General features: G+C 38.7%; 1 protein-coding gene across 1 annotated transcript in view; it reads right to left on the reverse strand.

Annotated features, from left to right (window-relative positions):
• The window catches only part of CD96 (CD96 molecule), a 69,482-nt gene that overhangs the window by 26,112 nt on the left and 18,270 nt on the right, over nt 1–25,100 (reverse strand). Inside the window, exons 5-7 of the mRNA XM_081815728.1 lie at nt 22,165–22,255; nt 19,987–20,175; nt 12,851–12,943 (exon numbers count right to left, since the gene is read on the reverse strand). Of these exons, the coding sequence (XP_081671854.1) occupies nt 12,851–12,943; nt 19,987–20,175; nt 22,165–22,255 (373 nt within the window). The remainder of the gene's footprint in view (nt 1–12,850; nt 12,944–19,986; nt 20,176–22,164; nt 22,256–25,100) is intronic.

Genomic DNA, 25,100 nt, shown 5'->3' on the forward strand with positions numbered 1-25,100 from the left:
AAATGGCAAAATCCCCTTCTTTTTTAGGGCTGAATTACACACACCACACACACACACTTTCTTTATCCATTCATCTGTCAATGGAAGCTTAGGTTGTTTCCCTATCTCTTAGATGTGACTGATTCTCTCTTCTTTGTATAATACCCAGATTAGAGATTATTGGATCATACAGTATTCTATTTTTACTTTTTTGATGAACCTCAAAAACTGTTTTCCATTATGTTTTTTATATTGTTTTCCATAATGGCTGCATAAATTTACATTCCCACCAAGAGTGACAAGAGTTCTCTTTTCTCCATATCCTCACCAACACTTTTTATCTTTTATTTTTTTGGTAAAAGCCATTCTACAAGGTGGGAAGTGATGTCTCATTGTGGTTATGATATGCATTTCCCTAATGATTAGTGATGTTGAAGATCTTTTCATGTACTTGATGGATATTTGTCTCTTTTGGAAAAATGTCTATTCAGGTCCTTTGCCCATTTTTAATGAGTTGTTTCTTGTTTTGCTATTGAATTGAATGAGTTCCTTATATATTGTGGATATTAACCCCTTATCAGATATATGACTTAAAATATTTTCTCCCAGTGTATAGGTTGCCTTTACATTTTGTTGTTTGTTTCCTTTGCTGCACAGAAGTTTTTTAGTTTGATATAGTACACTTGTTTGCTTTTGCTTTTGTTGCCTAAGCTTTGGTGTCATATTCAAAAACTTAAAGCCAAGGCCAATGTCAAGGAGCTTCTCCCCTATGTGTTCTTCTAGGAGTTTTATAGTTTCAGGTCTTATGTTTTAGTCTTTACCCTATTTTGAGGAGATTTTTGTGTATGCTGTAAGATAATTTCATTCTTCTGTATGTAGATATCTAGTTTTCCAAACACCATTTACTGAAGAGTCTATCCTTTTCTGTTGTGTATTCTTGGCACCCTTGTTAAAAACTAGTTGACCATATACACTGAAGTTTATTTCTGGGCTCTCTATTCTGTTCTGTTGATCTATCTGTCTGTATGTATGCCAGTACCATACTATTTTGGTTACTACAGCTTTGTAGTATAGTGAGAAATCAGGAAGTGTGATGCCTCCAACTTTGTTCTCTCTCAAGATTGCTTTGGCTATATGGTATCTTTTGTGACTATAACTTTTAGGATTGTTTTTCTATTTCTGTGAAAAATGCCATTGGAAGTTTGATTGGGACTATACTAAATCTGTATATTACTTTGAGTAGCATAATTCTTCCAACCCAGGAGCATCAGATGTCTTTCCATTTGTTTGTGTCTCCTTCAAATTCTTTCACCAATGTTTTTGGTTTTCAGTGTACAGGTCTTTCACCTCCTCACTTAAATTTATTCTTAAATATTTTAGTCTTTTTGATGTTATTATAAATGGGATTGTTTTCTTTCTTTTTTTTTTTTTTAAAGATTTTATTTATTTGACAGAGAGAGCACAAGCAGAGGGAGAGAGAGGGAGAAGCAGGTTCCCTGCTGAGCAAGGAGCCCGATGTGGGACTCGATCCCAGGACCCTGGGATCATGACCTGGGCCGAAGGCAGCCACTTAACCGACTGAGCCACCCAGGCGTCAATGGGATTGTTTTCTTGATTTCCTTTTTGGATAGATCATTGTTGGTCTCACTGAATTTCTTTTAAAAGCTGAATTTTAATGGATAATACAGAACAGAAATTTCAAATGGAGCTCTTTGTACCTTTGTTTTAGATCAGGTTCCAAAGACTAAGAATGATATTATAGGGCAAGTCATCCTCACTTCTAAAGCAGAGTTCTAGACCACCTATGAAGGGCATGTGGAGTGTGTTCCATTAACTCTAGTCCATCATCAAACTCAAGACTATGTAAGGGGCAGAAGTAACCCAGGTGAGGATTTTTAAAAAGAGAGTTGTCAGGGTGCTATGGGTCAGGTCCCCTCTCATAGGGGTGGGGGGGTAGGGGAGAGAGTGAAAGAAGAATCTGTCCCCTTACCTTAGTCCACGTGAAGTGTGGTTTCAAGAGAACCACCCAGAGCTGTTGGCCTATGTGTCCTGGAGTTGGGGATGAAGAGGACCAGGCCTGACTCAAGCTGAAGAGACTACATTGGGAGCCTATGCTTGACTAGTAGTGTTGAATGGGCATAGAGAAGAGAGATATGGCCATATTGGAGAGGAAGAGCACTTCCCCCAAATAGGATACAAAGGTGCATATTCTCCCAGACAAAACAGGATGCCATGAAAAGAAATCTCACCCAGGAAGAATATCTACAGGAACAAAAAGCTCCTAAGAGAGAGACCTCCAGAAGCTCACGGGCTATAGGGGGATAATAAACATAAGATTGGAGGAGAGGCATGGCCTGCATCAAGGGGACAATAGCCACAAGCCAGTCACAGACTTCTGAGAAATCTGCCAGAGTGCCCTATAAGGTCAAGATGGCACATTTTTTATTTTCTCCATCTAGAGGGCACTTAGGTCAGATTACAGTCAGCCTGAAAAAAAGGTCTTTTCCTACCTACCTCTCTCCTCTTTTCCACATGATATGACTCTGAAAGAGAGGTCCAAACCAATAAGCAGGGGTGGAGAGAGGATTGAGCTGGGAAATCAGAGACATTTCTTCCACCCCCCACAGACATAAAGCACACAACCTCACATGCAGGCTTCTGCAGCTGAGGTACACCCACACGTGGTGGGCAGGAGAGGGTGGGAAGTTCTGGATCAAATTAATTTCTGCAAGTTTTGACATTACATTTGACAAGCTTTTTAAATTACTGACACAAGTCCGTTCTTGAATCTGAAAGGGACAAGACAACATTTATTAGATGAAAATCACCAAAAAAGCCTTCAGAGGCTAAGAAGGAATTATTCAAGAGAGCTCATTTGGACAGGGAATAATGGGGAAAAGAAAATTCTTTTTTTACTCATGTACCCAGTTCAGCTTATTTAGTCAACTAGACATAAAGGTAGAAGTTATTTGTAAGTTCAGGCTGCTGCTGTAGGAGTGATCTGGTTTGTCAAGCTCAATTGTCCAAGACTTTGCCTTATTTCTAGGTAAAACTGAACCTGAAAATTTATTTTTTCAAATAGTAATATTTTTATTTGACCTTCCACCTGTTGACATAGTGTCTATCCACATAGCCACCTAGTTTCCTTGGCAAATGTGTAAATTGTACTCCATCAATTCACCTGCAGCACAAAGAGCCTTTAAATCCATAACATAAATTGGAGCACTGCACTTAAAAGAATATAGGCCATCAACTACATCTAAACATATCTGTGCTAGCTTCATCAACCCCTGATGTCAGGATTAGGTGGATATTGACCTTCAGACCAGCATAAAGGAAGTATATGGTGTTAAATCTTGATCTCTGCACAAGACTGTTTGCCCAGGGGAGGCAGATTATTTGAGGAACATGTGCTCACCGAATGACTAAGGCAATGCGTATTGCCGGATTACTGGTCTAGAAAGGATTTTCAGGACTGCCCCCCTCCCCGGGGCGCGGGCGGTGGGGGTGTGTGTGTGGTGGAAATGGCAGTAAGCAGGACAGAGGTCATCACACGTGAGGTGTGTTTATAGATACTCAGTAATTCACGAAATGAATGCAAGAATAGGCCATCCAATAGCTCTTTTCCCAGAGCTACCTTGTTTCAAAGAGGGAAGACTGGATAAACAAATACTCAAAGTAAACTCGTCATCAAGAAAGCTACCCTTGACTTATGGGTGACAGGTATGCAAAAAAAAATGAGAAATTCTTTAACAACCTGCAACATTGCCCCAGGTGCAAGGTGGTTGAGAAGATGTAATGCCCAGAATTTCCCAGGATTAAAGGGACAACGCTGGAGTTTTGTATGGATTCTGTACATATCCTTGGGCAATGAGATTATATTATAATAATGTTGAGAAGGGAGGGGGTGATGAATGGAGGAGGCCTTTTTCTCCAGCTTATTTCTGACTGAGGAAATGTTAGCCCCACTTCTGGGGGCTGCATTTCTCAGAAAACACTGGTCCAGAGAAGAGAGAGATTAATATAGGCACAACTGTCATGTTGACCTTTTCATATTAGCTATACCAGCTTCACACAGGAATGGATTTATTTTGTGTCTAAAGACATTTATTGAGCACCCATCGTGTCCTGTCAGAGACAGTAGGACTTAGGCTCTGAAGCTTGTCCAAGTTCTATCTTGGATCTTGCACTTTTTGCATGACTTTGGTTAAGTGATCTACCCTTTTTGTGCCTCAGTATCTTCATCTGTAAAATGGGGATAATAATTGTTGCCTATAGCATTGTGTTGTTGGGGAATTAAATGAGATAATACATTTACCAGTTTAAAATGGAACCAGGCATACCAGAGGCACTCAAATACTAACAAATATTGTTAATACTATTGCTTAATACTATAATATAATCAAGGGAGTTGGTTAAAAATTTAGATAATTACTAGGAAAAAAAAAGCTGGTATGATAGTCTTCTAAAACCCTTCTATTTATCCCTCCTATCTACGCAGACAATGCTGAGTCTTCTGTTGTAGCACTCTCCATTTCTATATATGCCCCCTCAAGTTCAGACCCTTATCAGTTAAGTCACTTAATATCTGCACCATTTGGTTTTCTTGCTCTCTGTTCTTACTGCTACCACTTATCATACACACCACCTCTGTTTCACCCACATTTTTCACATACTTACAAAGCCACAGTGCCTCTTCGTTGGCATTCTGTTCCAGCCCAAATCCTTAGCCCATAACTGAAGCTCACCTTCACCGGGATCCACCTCACATAAGCAAGCCATGCCCTCCCAACTAACACTGGTAGCACTCACTCTGCTGGTGTTCTCATGCCTGACATTCATTTTATTTTATTTCTCTACTCAGGACGATTGTCTGAGATCCATCTCTCATCTTTCTTCCATCTGTGTCTATATTTCCTTCCAGCCCTCTGTGTAGACTTCCCTGATTCCACCCTCCTCTGTTCCCAGCACACATCTACTTTGGTGGACCAGCAGGCTTTCTCTAGATCCCCCTCTTACTTTAAAACCCAACATCCCAACCTGCAACTGATCTTCTGATCTGCTTTCTGCTGTGATTTATATTTGACAATCTTGTCCAATGGCATATCTTCCAGTGTAATCCCCCAGCCATTCTGACATGCTTTCTCATAAAGCAGTAGTTTTGTTGCATCCCCTAGGCAGCTGCTTCCTTCAGTCTGTACCCCTCAGTGTCTGATCCCCACCTACTGAACATTAGGTGTCCTTACTTGCAGAGCTAGCCAATGATTAGGGCCAGACTGGATCTGGTATTTTATCTGAAGTGTTCAGGAGTAGAAAGATCTAGACTGTGAGGATCAGCTAAAGCTTTAGAGAAGGTTAAATATCAAAACCAATACCATCAGATCCAAGGGTTCATGTGCAGACATAAAAATCGGAGGCAGAGCCCAAAGGCCTGTGCCATGGTGGACAGTGAAATGGGAGGGTAGGCAAGTAGGTCGTGCTAGAGTGTGAGCTCTGTGCAACTGGGGCCTTTGTCTTGTTCATCACTGTATCCCAGCACCTCTAAAATTCCGGGTACCTTGTAGGCACTCCATGTGTATTTGTTGAATGAATGAATGTCTTAGATGATTGCCACCATCAGGACTGGCATTTCTGAGGTCTGTTCTATTAGTTACACACACCCTGAAGCCAGTTTAAAGCCAGAGTTAGAAGGCATAGGGCACTACTCAGAGCACCGGGAGCCCCTGAGTTATAGATTGCCCCACCTGAGATTGGTCAGGTGTCTCTGATTGTTCTATCCCACCGGCTTGCCTCATATCCCCATTTAGCTTCTCAGCCTCGTCTTTTCCTAGGACAGTGCTGCAGATGCAGTTGGGACTCAGAAAACACCCATTAGGGGCACCTGGTGGCTCAGTCGTTGAGCGTCTGCCTTCGCCTCAGGTCGTGATCCCAGGGTCCTGGGATTGAGCCCCGCATCAGGCTCCCTGCTCAGCGGGAAGCCTGCTTCTCCCTCTCCCACTCCCCCTGCTTGTGTCCCTTCTCTGGCTGTCTCTCTCTGTCAAATAAATTAAAACAAATAAACAACAACAACAACAAAAAAAAACAGAAAAAAAAAAGAAAACACCCATCAATTCAGGCTGAATTGCGCTGGGCTCCCTGGGTAACTCTTACAGTTTGTTATGTTATAAGGTTCTCCTTCTCTAATCAAAGAATATTATTTCCATTACCTTACATTTATTTAAAAAATATCCTTCCACTGAGGAATAAAAAAATACAAACTGGATGTTTGCAGCAAGACGTGTAGCTTAATAACTGACTGAATTATATAGTGCATTCCATCTTAGAATTTGGAATGAAACCATAGCCTTTTGAAGCTGGTTTCCATGACATGTTCCATCTTGCTTCCTTTCTTAAAAGAACACAAAGGGTGAATCTTTTTAGCTTCTGAGACATGAGGCAGCCAGTCATCATGTGATTTCACAATTACCTTCCAGATTTCCAAGACAAAATTTGGATTTTTCAGTTGTAATTCAGTGTTTATTCTAAGAAAATAAGTTTTATTTAGCCTAAAAGAGCCATTAATTTAACATTTTTTCGACATTTTAGACTGAAAATTGTTCCAAACATAATTTGTTACTATTTTAACAGAAGTCCAGAATTTCTAAAGTGAGAAACGGCTACTCTTATACTTGAGCCTTGATCTAAAATCTCGGCACTATTGACATTTTGGACCAGATAATTCTTTGTTGTGGAGGCTGCCTGTCTTGTGCTATATTATATGTAGCATCCTTGGCTTTGGCAGGTAGCGCACCCCTCCCCCGGCCAATTGTGGCAACCAAAAACGCCCCCAGACACTGCCAAATGTCCTTGGGAGGGGGGCGGCAAAATTTCCCTGCTGAGAACCACTGATCTAAAACAGCCCTGAGGTTCAGTGTGGTACGATCTTTTTTTTTTTTCTTTTTTAAGATTTTTTTTTAATTTATTTGACAGAGAGAGCTACAGCGAGAGAGGGAACACAAGCAGGGGGAATGGGAGAGGGAGAAGCAGGCTTCCTCCCAAGCAGGGAGCCCGATGCGGGGCTCGATCCCAGGACCCTGGGATGACCTGAGCCGAAGGCAGACGCTTAAGGACTGAGCCACTCAGGCGCCCGGTAGGATCTTATTTTAAGGAACTCTTGTGACTCTCCAGAAATTTCCCAACCATATCATCTTAGTGTAATAGCAGATCAAGTAACATTTTTTTTTCCTGCTTTTTAACAAATATGTTCATTTGACTTTATTCTCATTCCCTAATACTAGAGCTATTTTATAATGCAGGCTCCTTAAGGTAACAAATGTTCTTTTCCTTTCCTTAAATTTCTTCACAGAAATAAGAGTGGTATATGGTCTGATGGATGCATTTAATGTATGTCAACTAACCCTGTGGAAAACTCAGCTAGAAGAAACTCATTTCTGCTTTCAACTGGTAGAAGGTTAATGTCATGAGGGCATAGTTGTTTTCTCTTTTGGTCACTGTTGTATTCCCAGTACCTAGAAGAATACCTGGTACATAGTCACGGCTTAATAAATATTTGGTAAATGAATTATATCACTTCCTTTCCAAAAAATATTTATTGGGCTCCCAGCCCCATTTCCTAAGGGATAACACTGAGAATTCTTAGGCTGGAGCTTAAAGCTCTCTTTATTCTGCATTTTCTAATACTTTTCCCTGCTTCTGTGCTACACAATCCCAGCCCCTGATCCAAGCTTATCTCCTAATATTTTCTCAAATTCCCGCAAACATCCTTGCCAACGCACAACTACTCACTTTGTTCTCTTTGCTTAGAATGTTTTTTCAAGCTCTCAACTGAGTCAAATAAATGCAACACATACTTAAAGGGTCAGTTGTCTTATTTCCTTTCTTTGGTAACATTTCCTGACTCCAAGAACCCATAGGGACATCTCCTTACTCAAAGTCCAAAATTTTCTGGTCTGCACCTCTCCTTGAGTATTTTAATTCTATACGATGCAGCACCTTTCACCTTACTATTTTGAATTATCATTTTCATGTGCACATATCATCTCTTTCCAAGTACACTGCAACCTTTTTGAAGGCAGAAATACATTATCATCTCTTTTTGTAGACATCATGGAGTCTATTAAATGACACATAGTGAAGGAACAGTATTCTCATTAATTCTTTTATTCATTCATCTATTCAACTAGTACTTTTGTGCATCTACTCCATGCTGGGCGTATGTCCCCTGTCCTCACAAAGTGTTCAAACCAGTTGGAGAAACCCTGGTATTGAATGTGTAAGAACTAGATTTGAGTCAGAAGACTTTGGTGTGAATACTAACTTTGCCACTTACTAGTTGTGTGGTCATCTCTGTGACTTCATCTGGAAAATGGGGGTGATAATGCTTACTCTGTCTACCTCTCATAATAAAGATCAAACCGTATTGTATTTTATGTGCAAATTTTTCTAAAGGACAGGATACGGTAGTTTTAATTTGTCCACAAATTCTTTGATACTCTTCCCTTCAAGAAGTGGAGCCGAATTCTCCTCTTCTGGAGTCTGAGCTGGACTTAGTGACTCGCTTCTAACAGGTGCAATAAAGCAAAATGATGTGCAATAAAACAGCAGTGTGACTTTTGTCTTGGTTACTCTATTTCTTGAATTACTTGGTCTGAGGGAGGGCAGCTGTCATGATGTGAGAAGCCTTATGGAGAGACTCATATGGTGAGGAACTAGGGCCTCCTGACAACATGCTCAAACTTGGAAGCAGAACCCTCAGCCCCAGTCAAGCCTTCAGATAACTGAAGCCCCAACCAGCCCCACTTGACTATAACCTCATGAAAAGACCTGAGCCATACCACCCAGCTCAGCTGCTCCTGACTTTCTGACCCCAAAATCATGTAAGACAATATATGTTTTAAAAGTCGCTAATTTGGGGGATAATATGTAGAGTAGTAAAGAGATTTAAGGTATTATTTTTGACTATTCTAATATTTGTTGAATGAAGAATAACATAATCTACTAGAGTTTACTGCTGAATGATGAGTTAGAAGTGGAAGGAAAAGCAGCTTCCAATAAAAATTGCAAAACATTAAAAACTAGGAAAAATCAGATGGATGTAAAATTTCTGATGGGTGATTTGCAGACATTTTTCACCCTGCCACATGCTTCATTTTCTGAGAGGTATCAACCTGTGACAGTGACTGCAGGCTACATGCCAAAAGGCTACAACCTGAAAGAACTGTTCATTTCTCCTGACTGCTTTTGTTTTATTTCATTTTTGGTTCTCATTCTGAGCTAAAATTGATAGTTTTAATTAAATAAGAAATGAAAACTATACTTCTCCTCTACATAGAATATACTTTATTTTTATACTAAAACCATGGTTCTTTGTTAAACACAAAGGCTATAGACATGGGATTTATGATTTGTTTGCATCATTGCGACCTTCTGAAAGTCACTGCTATCCCTTTGCCATAATAACACTGACCCAGCCTGGCCTCCATTATTAATAATGCCACTGGGAGGCTGAATTCATAGTCCTCACCAGTCAACTTTGTCAAAATTAATTTGAACCAGAACAAATTTAAATTTAAAACTATCTAACTACATCTGGTCCACAGGATGCCCATTTATAACCAATTTCTTAAACACCCCACTGAGAACACAGTTGTGGAGGAAGACTGTCAATTTATTAACCTATTTAATAATAAATACAGAATTTAAATTTCTCACTGCATATTTATTGACCCTAATTTTGCTAGGGTTTCAAGTGAAGGGCTTTGGAAGCTATGTTAACTCTTTAAAGCCATAAGAATAGTACTTAATATATTTGCCTAAAATGTTATAGATAATAAAAGAACATGAATCATACAAATTTACTGAAAATGTTTTCTTTATTAATCTGCTTGGTTAAAGGATTAATAGCTCATAGAAAATAAAACAGTGTAGTCACTAGTTGAAGATGACATGCTACTATATATAGAAAATCCTAAAGCCTCCACCAAAAAACCACTAGAAGTAATAAATGAATTCAACATAGTTGCAGGATACTTAATTAATACCCAGAAATCAGTAGCTTTTCTATATACTAATAAAGAAGTCTCAGAAAGAGAAATTAAGAAACAATTCCATTTATAGTTGTACCAAAAAAACAAAAACAAAAACATAAAAACCCTAAGAATAAACTTAACCAAAAAGGTGAAAGACCTATATTCTGAAAACTATAAAATACTGATGAAACGAACTGAAGATGACACAAATAAATAGAAAGGATTCCATGCTCATTGAATGGAAGAATTAATATTGTTAAAATATCCACACTACCCAATGCAATTTACAGATTCAGTGCAATCCCTATCAAAATACCAACATCGTTTTTCACAGAACTAAAACAAATAATACTAAAATTTGCACACAATCACAAAAGACCCTGAAATAGCCAAAACAATCTTAAGAACAAAGCTGGAAGTATCACAATTCCATTTTTCAAGATATACTACAAAGCTATAGTTAATCAAAAGAGTATGATACTGGCACAAAAACAGACACATGGATTGTGGAACGGAATAGAAAGCTCAGAAATAAACCCATGCTTATATGGTCAATTAATCTATGACAAAGAAGGCAAGAATATACAATGGAAAAAAAAAAATCTCTTCAACAAATAGTGCTGGGAAAACTGGAGAGCTACATGTGAAAGAATGAAACTGAACCATTTTCAAACACAAAAATAAACTGAAAATGAATTATTGAAGATCTAAATGTGAGACCTAAAACCATAAAAATCCTAGAAGAGAACACAGTCAGTAATTTCTCTGATATTGGCTGTAGCAACATTTTTCTAGGTATGTTTCCTAAGGTAAGGGAAACGAAAGCAAAAGTAAACTATTGGGACTACGTAAAAATAAAAAGCTTTTGAACAACAAAGGAAACCATCAATAAAACAAAAAGTAAACCTACTGAATGGGAGAAGATATATGCAAATGATATATCCAATAAGAGGTTAATATCCAGAATATTTAAATAACTTATAAAACTCAACACCCAAAAAATAAAAATGGGCAGAAGACATGAATAGACATTTCTCCAAAGAAGGCATCTAGGTGGCTAATAGATGCATGAAAAGATGTTCAACATCTCATCATTAGGGAAATGCAAATCAAAACTACAATGAGATATCACCTTACACCTATCAGAATGGCTAAAATCAAAAACAAGAAACAATAAATGTTGGCAAGGATGTGGAGAAAAAGGAACCCTCATGTACTGTTGGTGGGAATGCAACTGGTGCAGCCGCCATGGAAAACAGTATGGAGGTTCCTCAAAAAATTAAAAATAGAACCACCCTATGATCCAATAATCGTGCTACTGGGTATTTACGAAAAAACCCACAAAAACACTAATTTAAAGGGACATGTTGGCAGCATTACTTACAATAGTCAAACTATGGAAGCAGCCGAAGTGTCTTTTTATCCAGATGAATGGATAAAGAAGATATGATATATATAATGGAATGTTATTCAACCATAACAAAGAATGAAATCTTGCCATTTGCAGCAACATGGACAGAGCTTGGGAGTATAATGCTGAGCAAAGTAAGTCAGTCAGAGAAAGACAAATACCGTATGATCTCATTCATGTGGAATTTAAGAAACAAAACATGAGCAGAGGGAAAAAGAGAGAGAGAGATAAATAAAGAAACAGACTCTTAACTATAGAGAACAAATGATGGTTACCAGAGGGGAGGGTGTGGGGGGATGAGTGAAATAGGTGATGGGGATTAAGGAGTACACTTGTCATGATGAGCAGCAGATGATGTATGGAATTGTTGAATGACCATACTGTACACCTGAAATTAATATAACACTGTATGTTAACTAACTGGAATTAAAATAAAAACATAAAAAATAAAATAAAATAAAATAAAGAACTTATACAACTCAACACCAAAAAAACAAACAATCCAATTTAAAAAAATGGGTAGAGAACTTGAACAGACATTTTTTCTATAGAAGACATACAGGGAAATGCAAATCAAAGCCACAGTGAGATATCACCTTACCCCTGTCACAATGGCAAAATCAGAAAGACAAGAAATAACAAGTGCTGGAGAAGATGTGGAGAAAAAAGAACGTTTGTGCATTGACAGTGAGAATGTTAATTGGTACAGCCACTGTGAAAAAATAGTACGAAGAAAAAAATAAAAAGTGAAATACCATATAATCCAATAATTTCACCACTGGGTATTTACCCAAAGAAAATGAAAACATGAATTTGAAAAGAGATATGATAGGTACCCCTATGTTTATTGCAGCGTTATTTACAATAGCCAAGATATGGAAGCCACCCAAGGGTCTATCAATAGATGAGTGGATAAGGAAGATGGAATTTTATGCATCCTTAAAAAAAGGATGAAACTGTGCTATTTGCAACAACATGGATGGACCTTGAAGGTATTATGCTACATGAAATGAGTCAGACAGGGAAAGACAAATACCATATGATTTCACTTATATGTGGACTCTAAAAACAAACACAAATAAACAAACAAGCTGAATCAGACCTATAAATACAGAGAACAAACTGATGGTTGCGAGAGGCGATGGGGGTGGGGAATGGGCAAAACTGGTGAAGGGGAGTAGGGGATACAGGTTTCTAGTTATGGAGAGAGTAGGTCATGGGACGAAAGGCACAGCATAGGGAATACAGTCAGTGGTATTTTAACAGTGTTGTATGGTGACAGACAGTGGCTACAAGTGTGCTGAGCACAGCAAAACACAGACAGTAGCTGAAGCACTATGTTGTACACCTGACACTAATGTAACATTGTGTGTCAACTATACTAAAAAAAATAATTAAAAAAAAGAAAGTAAGACTGTGAAAACATTCTTACTTTTAGGAGATATGCTGTTGACTGGAGAAGGTCGGGTGCCAAGGGTCGATGTGACAACATCAAGCAGAGGACTTGCTGAAGGGTTCACTGAGCCTGAAAAGATGAAATGGATAATAATGATGAACAAAATATCATAATAGAAAGATGATGTGTTGACTTAATATCCCCCACAACTTTATCCATTCCTCTCAGAAATCGTTATCGAAGGTCTGTTAATGCAAGGCCGTGGGATATGGTGGTGGAAGACATCAGGCTGTCTTTAAGGACCAGACCTTAGGTAATAGGCAGGGAGCCAGGCATTGTGTTGAGTGTAGGGTACCACGGGGATGCAAAGAAAGGGCACCAGCCATGATTGGGAGGTCAGGGGAAGCTTCCTGGAGAAAATAACATTTAACCAAGCCCTGGTAAAACAATTATAGCAGCTAATATTTCAAAGTATTTGGAAAGTAATCATACAATTTACAAATCCGCAAGCCTGCTAAATTTTATTGGCAAGAGTAGAAATGATGATGTAACTATCCAACTGGAAGTAACATCAATGAGCTGAAGATTAATGGTATTATTACTGCCTTTTCTAAAATGCTTGTTTTTGTCAGAAAATTTTTATCTGGCTATAACTTTTCTTTCTGTGTGTGTGTGGGCAGGTAGGGATGAAAGAGAGGCTATTGTTTTATCATATTATACATTTATGTCAGTTCCTTAAAGCTCCCATTACTGAACTGTAAAATAGCCCTATTAGCAGTATCAGACAATTTACAAGTGCCCGAAGGATCTATTGACTTTAGGAAGGCCTGGGTTAAATATTGTTAAATGATTCGGAGGCTAGGGAATTTTGTGATTTTCTAGATATAATGACATTTGGTATAGTGTCACACATCTGATGAGCTGTGTCAATTATTTGGACATTTAATTGTAAATTATACTATTGGCTCTATTCTATAATTTATTTTAAGAGAAAAGTATATATTATATAAATTATGTCACCTGATAGCACATAGCACATTGGAAGGGATTTGTGTTTTGTAATCGAGATGTATCTATGTTTTATTTTCAGTGTTGGTAGTGTTGTTATTGCTCTTGGCTGTAGGTGATGCTTACAGCTGGCTCTGACTTGTTATATAAACGATCCCTTGCTATTAAGCTCTGAGGAAGTAGGTGTGGGGTAGGGAGAAAGGTACCTGGAGAGTATACAAATAGGTTGGTGGAATGACCATCCTCTTCCACCCATACCATCTGAAACATGTTTGAACACTTCAGCATGACATTCAAATCTGATCATTATTTTCCTCCCCCCATTACACTTCCCACTTCATTTCCTGATGCTGCCTATCATCTTTTACATCTCAAATCATACCCTCAATCTAACGGGTGATATTTCAACCCGATCTCCATGGATTCTTGCTTTGTGTGCATGCTGTTTCCTTATACTTTCCCACTGCAAACTGCCTGGTATGCACCTTCTCAAACTTGAAGAATCCCAGGGATCTTTGTGATGTGCTCATAGCCTTAATGTTTAACTTAGCAAAGGCCTTAGTACTCTACATCATCAGTATACCCTTCAAGAGAAGTGATTGTGTTGCTCCTCACTGTATTTCTGGTTCCTGGCAAATGCAAATGGACGAATGAATGCATATGGATTCCTTCTAAACACTGAAAGGGAGAAGACCAACTTTAAGTACATATCTGACGGCTGGTGCATAATAAGCATCATCTTCCAAAGTAGCAACCTTAATAAGCATGGACCTGGAAAAATAATGCCTAGGTGTTTTTCTCTGTAGATTGATTGGAACAAAGGGTGGCAAACTATGGCCCCCAAGTCAAATTCCACCCACTGCCTTGTTTGTAAATAAAGTTTTACTGGAACACAGCCATGTCCATTTGTTTATGTATGTCTATGGCTGTTTTTGTATTACAATGGCAGAGCTGAGTAACTGTGATAGAGACCATATGGCCACAAAGCATACAATATTTACTATCTGGCAGATAAAAACAGAAAATGTTTGCTGACTCCTGGAAAAGAAGATGTTGATAGGTTATTCTTAATCCTAGATTTTGACAATGGGAAACATTTATTTTTCATTTATTGAATATTTCTATTTTAAGATATTATTCTGCCATATTTAACACCACACAGCTTTGTAATCTGAGGGGTTCTTGGCATACATATCCTTACAGTGTATTAGGAAGTTGCTACTGCAAGATTTGTATTTTAAGATGAACTCTTTGCCCTGTAACAAAAATGATGCATAGCTTTCAACATGAAACCTGCAGCCAAAAAAAAAAAAAAAAAAAAAAAAGGTCCCTCTGGTTTCAGATTGTCCCGTAAAGTAGAAATTCTGCCTTGGTCAAAACAAAACTCAGGGGTGTAGAAAGAAGTGGCTAAAACCTCACAGAAAAACACTATTTCCCAAAACTCAAAAGCAGAATTTAGCAGAAACATATGAGCCAGTTTTTAGGCCATTACATTTGCCATTGTGTTGTAAGGGATTAAGCTGCTGGCCTAAGGCAACTTCATGGGCTCCTGAGTGTGTCCCCTCTGCAGCAGGCCTGGCAGGACACTCAGGACCACCCTCATGGGCAGCAGTGGCCAGGTGTCTGTCTGTCCCACAGGGCAGCTGGTCAGTTCTAGGGCTTCCTCAGAGCTCGAATCAGCCCTTAGCTGGTCCACCTAGAAATGAACCAAACTCCAGGCCATGTTAGATCCTTGCTTCTCAAAATGTGGCCTGTGGCTTCTCTTAGGAACTTGTTAAAAATGTAGACTCTCAGGCCCTGCTCCTCCACCTCAACTTAGTGAATCAGAATCTGCTTTTTAACAAGATCCTTGGGTGATTTCTATGTATATTAAAGTCCTTAACTGATCAGTCCTTAACTGATAAAGTCCTTAGGATACCTAGGATCAGTCAGGGTTTGAGAAAAATCATGAAATAGGAAGTATTTGTCTGGCATATTCTTCCTCAATATTCAAGTGGTTCTCTTGCCCCACTACTGAGATATCCCTTTTTAATCCTTTCTCCATATCCCAAAATATACATGCACACTCAAACACATATGACTCATTAACCCCTAACTCTCTCTCTATCCCAAATGGAAATCCATTTAATGATGAATAATAGCTGAAGATGGCAAGGACATTACTTACCCCAGGGGGTATTTGCATTCAACTTTTGTTTTAATATTTAAAAAAAAAATCCCCTCCACCTCAAAACAAAACAAAACAAAACAACTCTTTGTATATGCCAAAAAAATTGACCATACAGTGCTATAATTTTAGACATTCTGATAAGCTAGGCCAGCAGTGAAGCTACTTTGGCCCCTCCTGCTAACCTAGTAGTCTTTAAACTTTAGCAAATGCCTTTAGGCTATGTGATTGATTAACTTTCCTTTGAATATCTAGTTCTTTCATTGTTTCCTAGGAAGAACAGAGCACTCCTATACCTCCTGAAACAGGAAGCAGACCCCCTTGCACAGCCCCCCAGCACTGAGATCACTGAGACAACCTCTCTAGCTGGGACCACCAAGTCTGCGCATCATCAAGAAATGTTACAGACTACTGCACTCCCTTACCAACTAACTGCCCTGAACCCCTTTAAAAATCCCTGGGCCAGGCAGAAACCTTGGAGTTGGCTTTTGGACAAGAGTCTGCCTTCTCCCCAGTTGGCCAGCCTGCTGAATAAAGCTCATATTCCTTTCCAGTCAAAACTCCTCTTCTGAGTATTGGCCTATTGAGCGAGGGGCAGCCAAACATGCGGTTTGGTAACAGCAGGGTAGGATATTTTGGAAAGAACTTTTAAAAAATATATTTATTGTTGAATCACAGGAATCTGTAGGCTCTGGTTACTCAAACAGCTGTCTGATGAGCCACTGATCACCCTATACTGACCCCTCTCCTTTTCTGAGTTTACTAGAATAAGAATCACTGAGCATTTGAACTTCCTGGGAGACTGTGAGGTAGGTGGGGAAGGAAGCATCTCGGAGGACTGTTAGCTTGCAGGCTTCCAACTCTTCTCTGGGAACAAAGGGGAGCAAAAGCTCCACTCCTCTTACTAAATCTCCTTTTTGCTCTGTAATATTCTCAGAATTTCTCTACTTTAGATTTTTCTTCTGTATTTTCATCTCAATATCTGTCAACAATAATGGCTTGATAAAGCAATAACTCTTGCACAAGGCATCAGAAGTTTTCCCAGAGTTCATAAAGCACCCAGCAGTACTACCACAAGCAGAAAGAATGTTTGGAAGTAAGTGTTTAAGAACTTACAACAAGTAAGGGAGTATGATCCAGTGATGACATTGCTTTCCAGAGTCTCAACTGCATCTTCTAAGTCATTCCCAAAGATACATGCTAGAATGTGACTAGAATGTAACCTATAATTTTGGGAAACTGAACTCTTCAAGATTTATTGGCTTTAATATTTGATCACAAAGGATAAAAATTCAATTGACAATTTAAAAATAACCATCTGCTCAGAACCTAAAATTATATCAGATCAAGGGCTGTCCTGTAAATTGGAATTATGGTGTGCTTTGGGTATCAGGATCAGTGCCCTTCCTTATTATCCTAAAATTATTCATTATTTTCTGATCTTAAAACTTAGCATAGTTCAAGAGAATAAGAAGACAAGCCACAGACTGGGAGGAAAATATTTGCAAAAGACTCAACTGGTAAAGGACTATTTTTCGAAATATACAAAGAACTCTTAAAACTCAACAGTAAGATAACAACCAGCCTGATTAAAAAATGGGCCAAAGATTTTAACAGACACCTCACTAAAGAAGATAAATTGATGGCAAATAAGCATATGAAAAGATGATTCACATAATATGTCATCGACCAATGCAAATTCAAACAAAAAGAGATACCACTACACAGCTACTAGAATGGCCAAAATCCATAACACTGACAATACGAAATGCTGGTGAGGATGTGGAGCAACAGGAACTCTCATGCACTGCTGACAGGAATGCAAAAATGGTGCAGTCACTTTGGAAGACAGTTGGGAGGCTTCTTACAAAACTAAACATACTCTTACCTACAGTCCAGCAATTGTGCTCCTTTGTATTCATTCAAAGGAGTTGAAAACTCATGCCCACACAAAAACCTCCACGGGGATGTTCACAGCAGCTTTATTCATAATTGCCCAAACTTGGAGGCAACCGAAATATATTTCAGTAGGTGAACAGATATATAAACTGGTACATGCATAAAATGGAATATTATTCAGTACTATAAAAAATAGGCTATCAAGCCATAAAACAACATGGAGGAAACCTAAACGCATATCAGGAAGTGAAAGAAGCCAATCTGGGAAGGCTACATACCGTATGATTCCAACTATATGACATTCGGAAAAGGCAAAACTCTAAAGACTAAAAAAATCAGTGGTTGCCAGGGGTTGGGGTTGGGGGGTAAAGGATGGATAGGTGGAGCACAAAGGATTTTTAGGGCAGTGAAAATTTAAGGCGGTTTGAAGCCACTGATGGGTACATGTCAATATACATTTGTCCAAATCCATAGAATATACAATACCAAGTGTTGAATCATAAGGCAAATTGTGGACTTTGGGTGATTATGATGTGTCAGTGTAGGTTCATCAGTTGTAACAAATGAACCATTCCAGTGCGTGAAGCTGATAGTGAGGGAGAATATTCATGTGTATGAGAGGGTGTATAGGAAATCTCTGCACCTTCCTCTTTTGCCGTCAACCTAAAACTGCTCTAAAAATAAATAAATAAAATCTTTAAACCAAGAAAAGCTCAGTTTTAACATCAGAAAAGATTGGAATTTCAAACATGGTTCTGTGATGGGATTTAGGAATTTAAGGTTGTTTTGTTTTCAGCTCACGTCCTTAGAGTCTGCCAAAGTTACTGGCAAACTATGTGAGAACCAGTTACCTTTACCCTGTTCCAAGCCTGTAGCCCTTAACTGTGTCCAGCCTTCTAGAAAGGAAGTGCATTTATTTCTGAGGGAACTAGACAGAATTGAATATGGATGTTCCAGTGTAAAGCCATGACCATTTCTGAGTGATTAACTCAGAGTTCTCAGTGTTTGTGTGTGTATGGATATACACACACACAGGCAGTATTATAGGCATGATGCCACTGTCCCAGATTCAGAATGGCACCACCTTCTGAATAGTGGGGATGGATTTGCATTGAGCCACATATCCTTCCCATCCAAGGTTCCCAGGAACCAACTGCCTGCATTTGTGAAAGGGCTGGGTAGGACCCAACATGCACGACAGTGGCCTTGAAACAAAGGGAAACTTTCCCTTATAAGCTATCCTGGGTTTTATGAGTATGTCACAGACTACAGAATCTCTGAAAATAGGAAGGCGGTAAAAGACGTTAATGGTCCTGCAGAGTTGTAATAATGGCTAACAAATCTGCTTAAGTATTACTTTGCTGTTAGATATGCATGTTTGATAGTTGTCATTACAAACTTCTATTTTTTATAGGCAATCTGTTGTCGCTGTATTTGTTGAGACATTTGTTCACATCTTTTATGCAGTAAAATCTCTATTATTTGGTCAGGTTTAGAGTAGTGAATATTCTGGTTAATCAAATATTGTGATAAGTAGAATGATCCTGCATATCAATTTTCAAGTCATAAAAGTCTTCAATGTGCCAAATTCTGCGCTTCAACCTAGGGGCATGAAAATCATTAGGATATAGTCCTTATCCTCAAGCTATTTATATCTCATACATGGCTTGTCCATTCCTAAGTATTACAATTATAAATGCTATATATAATTGAAGGTTTTTTGTGACTCAGAAGGGATTTTAGGATTTTAAGAACCTCTCTTGATCATCAATATATTAGTGTTAATTTTCATTATATGGTAATTAACAAAAAGTTATTAAATGAAATTTGAAAAAAAAATTGCCATATTCACCAGAAATTCTTAGAAACAGGAATCAGCTACTTTTTGTTTGAAGAAATTCTTTTAAGCAGAGTCCCACTGTTTTGTCAAAAAAGTTTTGATAGTATGAAATTTAATAATTTTGAGTTGTGTAAAGAGTTTTCCGAGATTAAAATACCATGGAAATAATGAGTGGTTCTATTTGTTCTAATTAGAAGTGTTTTGAGCTTATGGCAGTCTTGGCCACCCCTGATTGATCTTATTAAATAGACAACTCACCCAAGGAAAAAGTGATCTTTTCAGATGAGATGTTCCACACTTTATTTCCGGGGACTGGAGATAGGGCCATACACCAGATGGTCAGGTTATTTGATTGGGCTGGTTTATTACCATACACCCTTGTCAAAACAGACTTCAGCTCCAAAAATCCACCTTTGATTTTTCTCTCTTCATTAGTAATGTATATTCCTACAGGACAGATTCAGAATAAGATCAGTCACCAGCGATTTCTCTATGAGCCGTAAAATGATGTCAAGGCATGGCTGGGGATGGTTCAGTTTACAGTAACAGAGTCTAAAATGGTCAAACCACAGCTTCTGCACACTGAGGGTTTATTCCAGCAGGCCTAAACTGTTAACCAAAACTGTTTTGCTCAAGCTCCTGCATGGTATTGATCAATGGTCAAGGTACAAAATGTATTGATTAATAGTATTGTTTTATTTGTGATCATGGGTCTGAGCGGGTTGGGGGCCGGTTGTCCTCATTCACCAGCATTGTTTATTGATAACAGTGAGACTGATGATTTGCACCTAACCTGGGCTAGAACCTGGTAAGGCTCTGCTGTCGAGTCTGGCTACACAGCAGGAATATGTCTAAGTAAAATATAAAACAACCTCAACCAAGACTCCATTTTGGGCTCCCCACTTCGGAGGTGTTCTGTGCCATGTTGGTCGTCTCCCCGCCCTTTACAGAGAGCCCCCTGCCTGATTTCCCTGGCCCCCTTGCTGTAAATCTATACATGAGATGTATATCCTTACTTTAATGGTGTTGTTATATTGTATCTTTTTCCTGAAATAAGCTGGAGATTTATAACCGTTGTCATTTTGGGTCCTGTGAGTCTCCTTTAGAAATAGAAACTGTTTAACTGCCCCTGTTGGTCCAATCTCCAAATAGCATACATGGTAGCAGGAAATTAATGTAAAACCATCTGTCACTGTAGGCCTGAACTTTCTGAAATCTCATAGCTTTTTTACACTACAGGCTCTAAATGCTAATTTTGCAGTTGTTACTTGCCAAAGTAATAACTAAATGCAGTTGTACCACACTGTCTGGCCTCATGGTTGGGAGGGTAACCAGCACATCAAACCAGGGCTTACTTAACAGGAGAACATATCTATAATGACCTTTAAGAGATATTTTCAGGATTGCATCAATCATTATTATGGGTGAATTGTTTTCTCAGTGAATAACAAAACCAGTAACAGTCTCAAAATGAATCAAGTGGATCGATACAATCGTTCATCAACATGAACTTTTTATTTTATCAGTTAAAAATAATAATGTAGTAAGGGCTATGGGACTCAGTTACTGTTGAAAACATATTGAGCTTTGAGAAAAAAAATGACTCAAGAGAAAGGAGAAGGGCTGTTGTCCTGGGCAGGGAATGTCTGGGATTGTTCTGGCAGGTGCTGCCCGTTTACTACCTATGAAAAATACGGCTTTGTATGTTCTCACCTGAGCTTGCCTCAATGTGCGTTCCTGCTCCAAGAATTTTCAATCCTCCTGGAGGAGTTCCTTGTCATAAAGCCCAGTCCTTTATGTATACTTCCTCTAGCCTTCCCCACCCCACCCTACTCAGAGCCTTACAAGAACAAGTCGAAAGTATTTGGTTCTTGACTTAAAGCAGTGGTGCTAAGTTATTTGAACTAAATGAAATTATTAATAAATGCATGTTGAGTTAAACTTTTTTGCCATCATATAAAAGATCTGCTTTTACTAACAGTTGAATAAAACATTAGTATTTATAAGCGAGTTAAAGAAGTCAGGTGTGGGGCGCCTGGGTGGCTCAGTTGGTTAAACATCTGACTCTTGGTTTTGGCTCAGGTCATGATCTCAGTGTCCTGGGATCAAGCAGGGAATCTGCTTCCCCTCTTCCTTCCCCTCTATTCCTCCCCCTGCTCGCACATACTCTCTCTCTGTCTCTCTAAAATAAATGAACCTAAAAAAAAAAAAAAAGTCAGGTGTATTTCTTAATTCTGGGAAATGTGACCCACACTGATCCTCTTGGAGGCACTAGATGCGGTATCAGAAAATGCCATCTGGTAGGCAAGATGATGTTTGTTTTGGAATTAGAACTGTCCTTAAATGCCAAGATCAACTTGGGTAATGGCAATTTTTATTCTTCCTTGTTTTCTTTCTTTCTTTGCCAAACCCATTTCCACTGACTGATTTCCTTACCTTCTTTTTCACCTTGAGGAAAGCCTCCTTCTATAAACCACGTGAGATTTGCTGTGGGAAATACATTCCTCTGGGAGCAGGTAAATGTTCTCTGGGGGTGAAGGCAGAACATAGAAAGGCTTATTTGCAAATTCAGAAGAAACTGGTACCCCTTACATCCCCACCAATTGTCACATGAGGCAAATTGGCAGGAAACAATTTTCTCCACTTTCAACAAAGCTGTGTTTACCTTTCAGAGGTTATGTGAAAATGTGAGCTACAAATAGGCTGTCTCCTACAGAGATGTCATGATTTCATGGCTGGAATCACAGGTTAACCTATGAAGAATCTAGGACTAGACTAATGTTGCAAGTCTGGATTCTGGGTTCTGGAGAAGGGAGATCACAACTCTATATAGGAAGAATAAAATAATACTAAATGGAAGCCAAAGACTAGAAAGATGGAAGAAGCTCTAACAGTCAGAGGCCAGAAAAGAATATTCTGTTATACTAAAAGCTAAAAGATATATGCATTTTGGTTGTTTCCACTTCCAAAATAATGTAAAGTACTATTTATAGCAACAACCACAGAAACAATTATTGTAAATATCTCACTTTTGACTTGTAGAGAATTTATGTAATTGATTTTTCATTTTATCATCTTAAAAATCCCATAGGGCAGATAGGACATGCTTTATCATTGCCATTTGACAGATGGGGAAACCAAGGCACCAAATCACAAGGGTGGTTAAAGGGAGTGGAATGTAGTCGATGGCACAATTGGGAACTCTTACGCCAGTCCCAGTCCAAGGTATTTCCTAGTAAAACACATTGTACTGAAACATGAAAGAGACAGAACAGGTAGCTTATGTTACAAAGCCAGAAAGCTTAGAGGTAGGGTCAGTTATGTTTTATTTCCAACACCATATTTGCTCTTTTTGAGATGATCGTTTATTTCAACAGCCTGGTGAAAATATCCTTATTGGTTCCTCATCATTTTATCTGAGACACTGCAAAATTATAATCCCATTCATAGTTATCTGTTTTCTCATCAAGAGATATATGTATTTTACATATAACCAGCCCTGGTTCTTAGTTCTCAAATATTTTCCACAATGGATGGATTCACTAGTTAACTAGTAAAGAACAATGAACTATATGTAATACTTGGTGTGCCAATTTCCCCACAGACTAGTTATACCCAAAGAGTTTGGTCCTGAGCAGAGTTGAGAAACCACATTTAAGGATGCTGAAGTAGCATCTTTCTGGTGAGGTCTTAGTGAGGTGCAGTTTAGCACCCTCCCATACATCCCTACAAAAAGCCCAAGGAAATCATGAGACTTTCGGAGGGGACTATCTGTGGAATCCAAAATGGTAGGTAGTGAACACTGCAGCTGCCAGGTTTTCCACTCATTCCACACTTGACAATGGGGACACGTGCATGCATCAGCAATGCAGATCCATGACATTATGTCACTTTTTGTCCTGGAAAATCAAAAGTAAAACCAGGTCCCCTAAAATATATTCTTATTTAGTAAAGAAAAGAGAGTTCAATTTATTTAATCCAATAAAATGCCAAAGATTGATGTTTATCTTCAGGTGGTCCAGGAAGGGATGTAAGAGTTACAGGAAATGAAATGTTAAAAAAAAAAAAGTGGTAAAGGTTTTTATTAATGCCAATACCTTTAACCACTCCCATGACTCATTTTCTCCATGCTCGGTTAACCCACCATAAGATGATGATATGGTAATATCAGGAATAAGTAGGGGTTCCATTATTTTATAAAGGCAACATGCTTACTGAAGAAATCTCTTGTCAACTAAAAAAAATATTAAAAAGCTTTAACTCTGTGGATTCTCTGAATTCAGATTTTATGGAGTGAGTCAGATTTCAAATACTCTCTACCACCTCCAGACTGTGTTCTAAGATTTTTGTGTCAGAATGTGGTTCTCGTCCTGAACTCCTCCCTCCCAGTCTCTCTAAAATTGAAAAGCCACAGACTTAACTAGTTCAAACTGAAGTCAAACCTCTTATGAAACATCAAGTTTATAGGGTTTTGCTGAGCAAGCAGAGCTACTGCTGTTCGGGAACTTCCAAATGAGTAAGAAGAAAAACATCTTAAATTAAAAAAATATATATATGAAGTAAATATGGACAAGAGTCTGTGTGTACACACCCACGAGTGTACACACACACATCCCTCTGTTGCGAAGTCAAAATCACTCACTCACTTAATGTGTGGCTGCTGCATTCACGACCAAGCCAAAGAACTGGTTTCTCCAACACACATTGTTCTAAGTACACACGGAATACATGCGCAATAGCACAAAGAATGATGTCGTAAGTGGCAAAAAGTATTTGAGCGGTTCTGTAGGAGAGCAGAGAAGGGTGAACTCTGGGAATAACTTAGTGAATGGAGTTATATTTTGCAGACAGGGAAGACATGGGCCTGGACTCCACAGGTGGCCTGTGGTGGAAAATAGTGGGGAATTCACAAAGGTGGATAGACGGAAAGGGTTCGTAGGCCGACATGTGAGTTGGGCATGTTGTCCTGGCAGCAGAGGGAAGCCAGCGGGAGGCTGGAGCATGATGAGATTGAGGAGTCAGGAAAATTGAGTCCACATCTGGCTGTAAGAATGATCATTTCCTTTTTTCCGCAGATGAAATACTGAAATGCTGAGCATTTTGTAAATTAGCCCAGATTCAGTTTGCCTAAGTTTGGGCAGAACCTTTTCATAAAGGCTTTCCATAGAACCATTTAAAAAAACATTTAGCTTTTTAGTTTAGAAAGAGGAATCTTTTTTTTTTATTAAAGTTCCCCTATTTGTTTATCAACTCTTCATTTCTATTTGGAGTCTTTCTTCCTCTCAACGTTCTTTCTTCACTTGAAATTTATCTTTTAGTCTGTTTTCTACTGTCATTTCTATCTTTTCTTCTATAACTCAAGCATTTTTCTT

Source organism: Leptonychotes weddellii, chromosome 1 (genome assembly GCF_054177405.1).
Source record: "Leptonychotes weddellii isolate Sample4059 chromosome 1, ASM5417740v2, whole genome shotgun sequence".
In the NCBI taxonomy this organism is placed as follows: domain Eukaryota; kingdom Metazoa; phylum Chordata; class Mammalia; order Carnivora; family Phocidae; genus Leptonychotes; species Leptonychotes weddellii.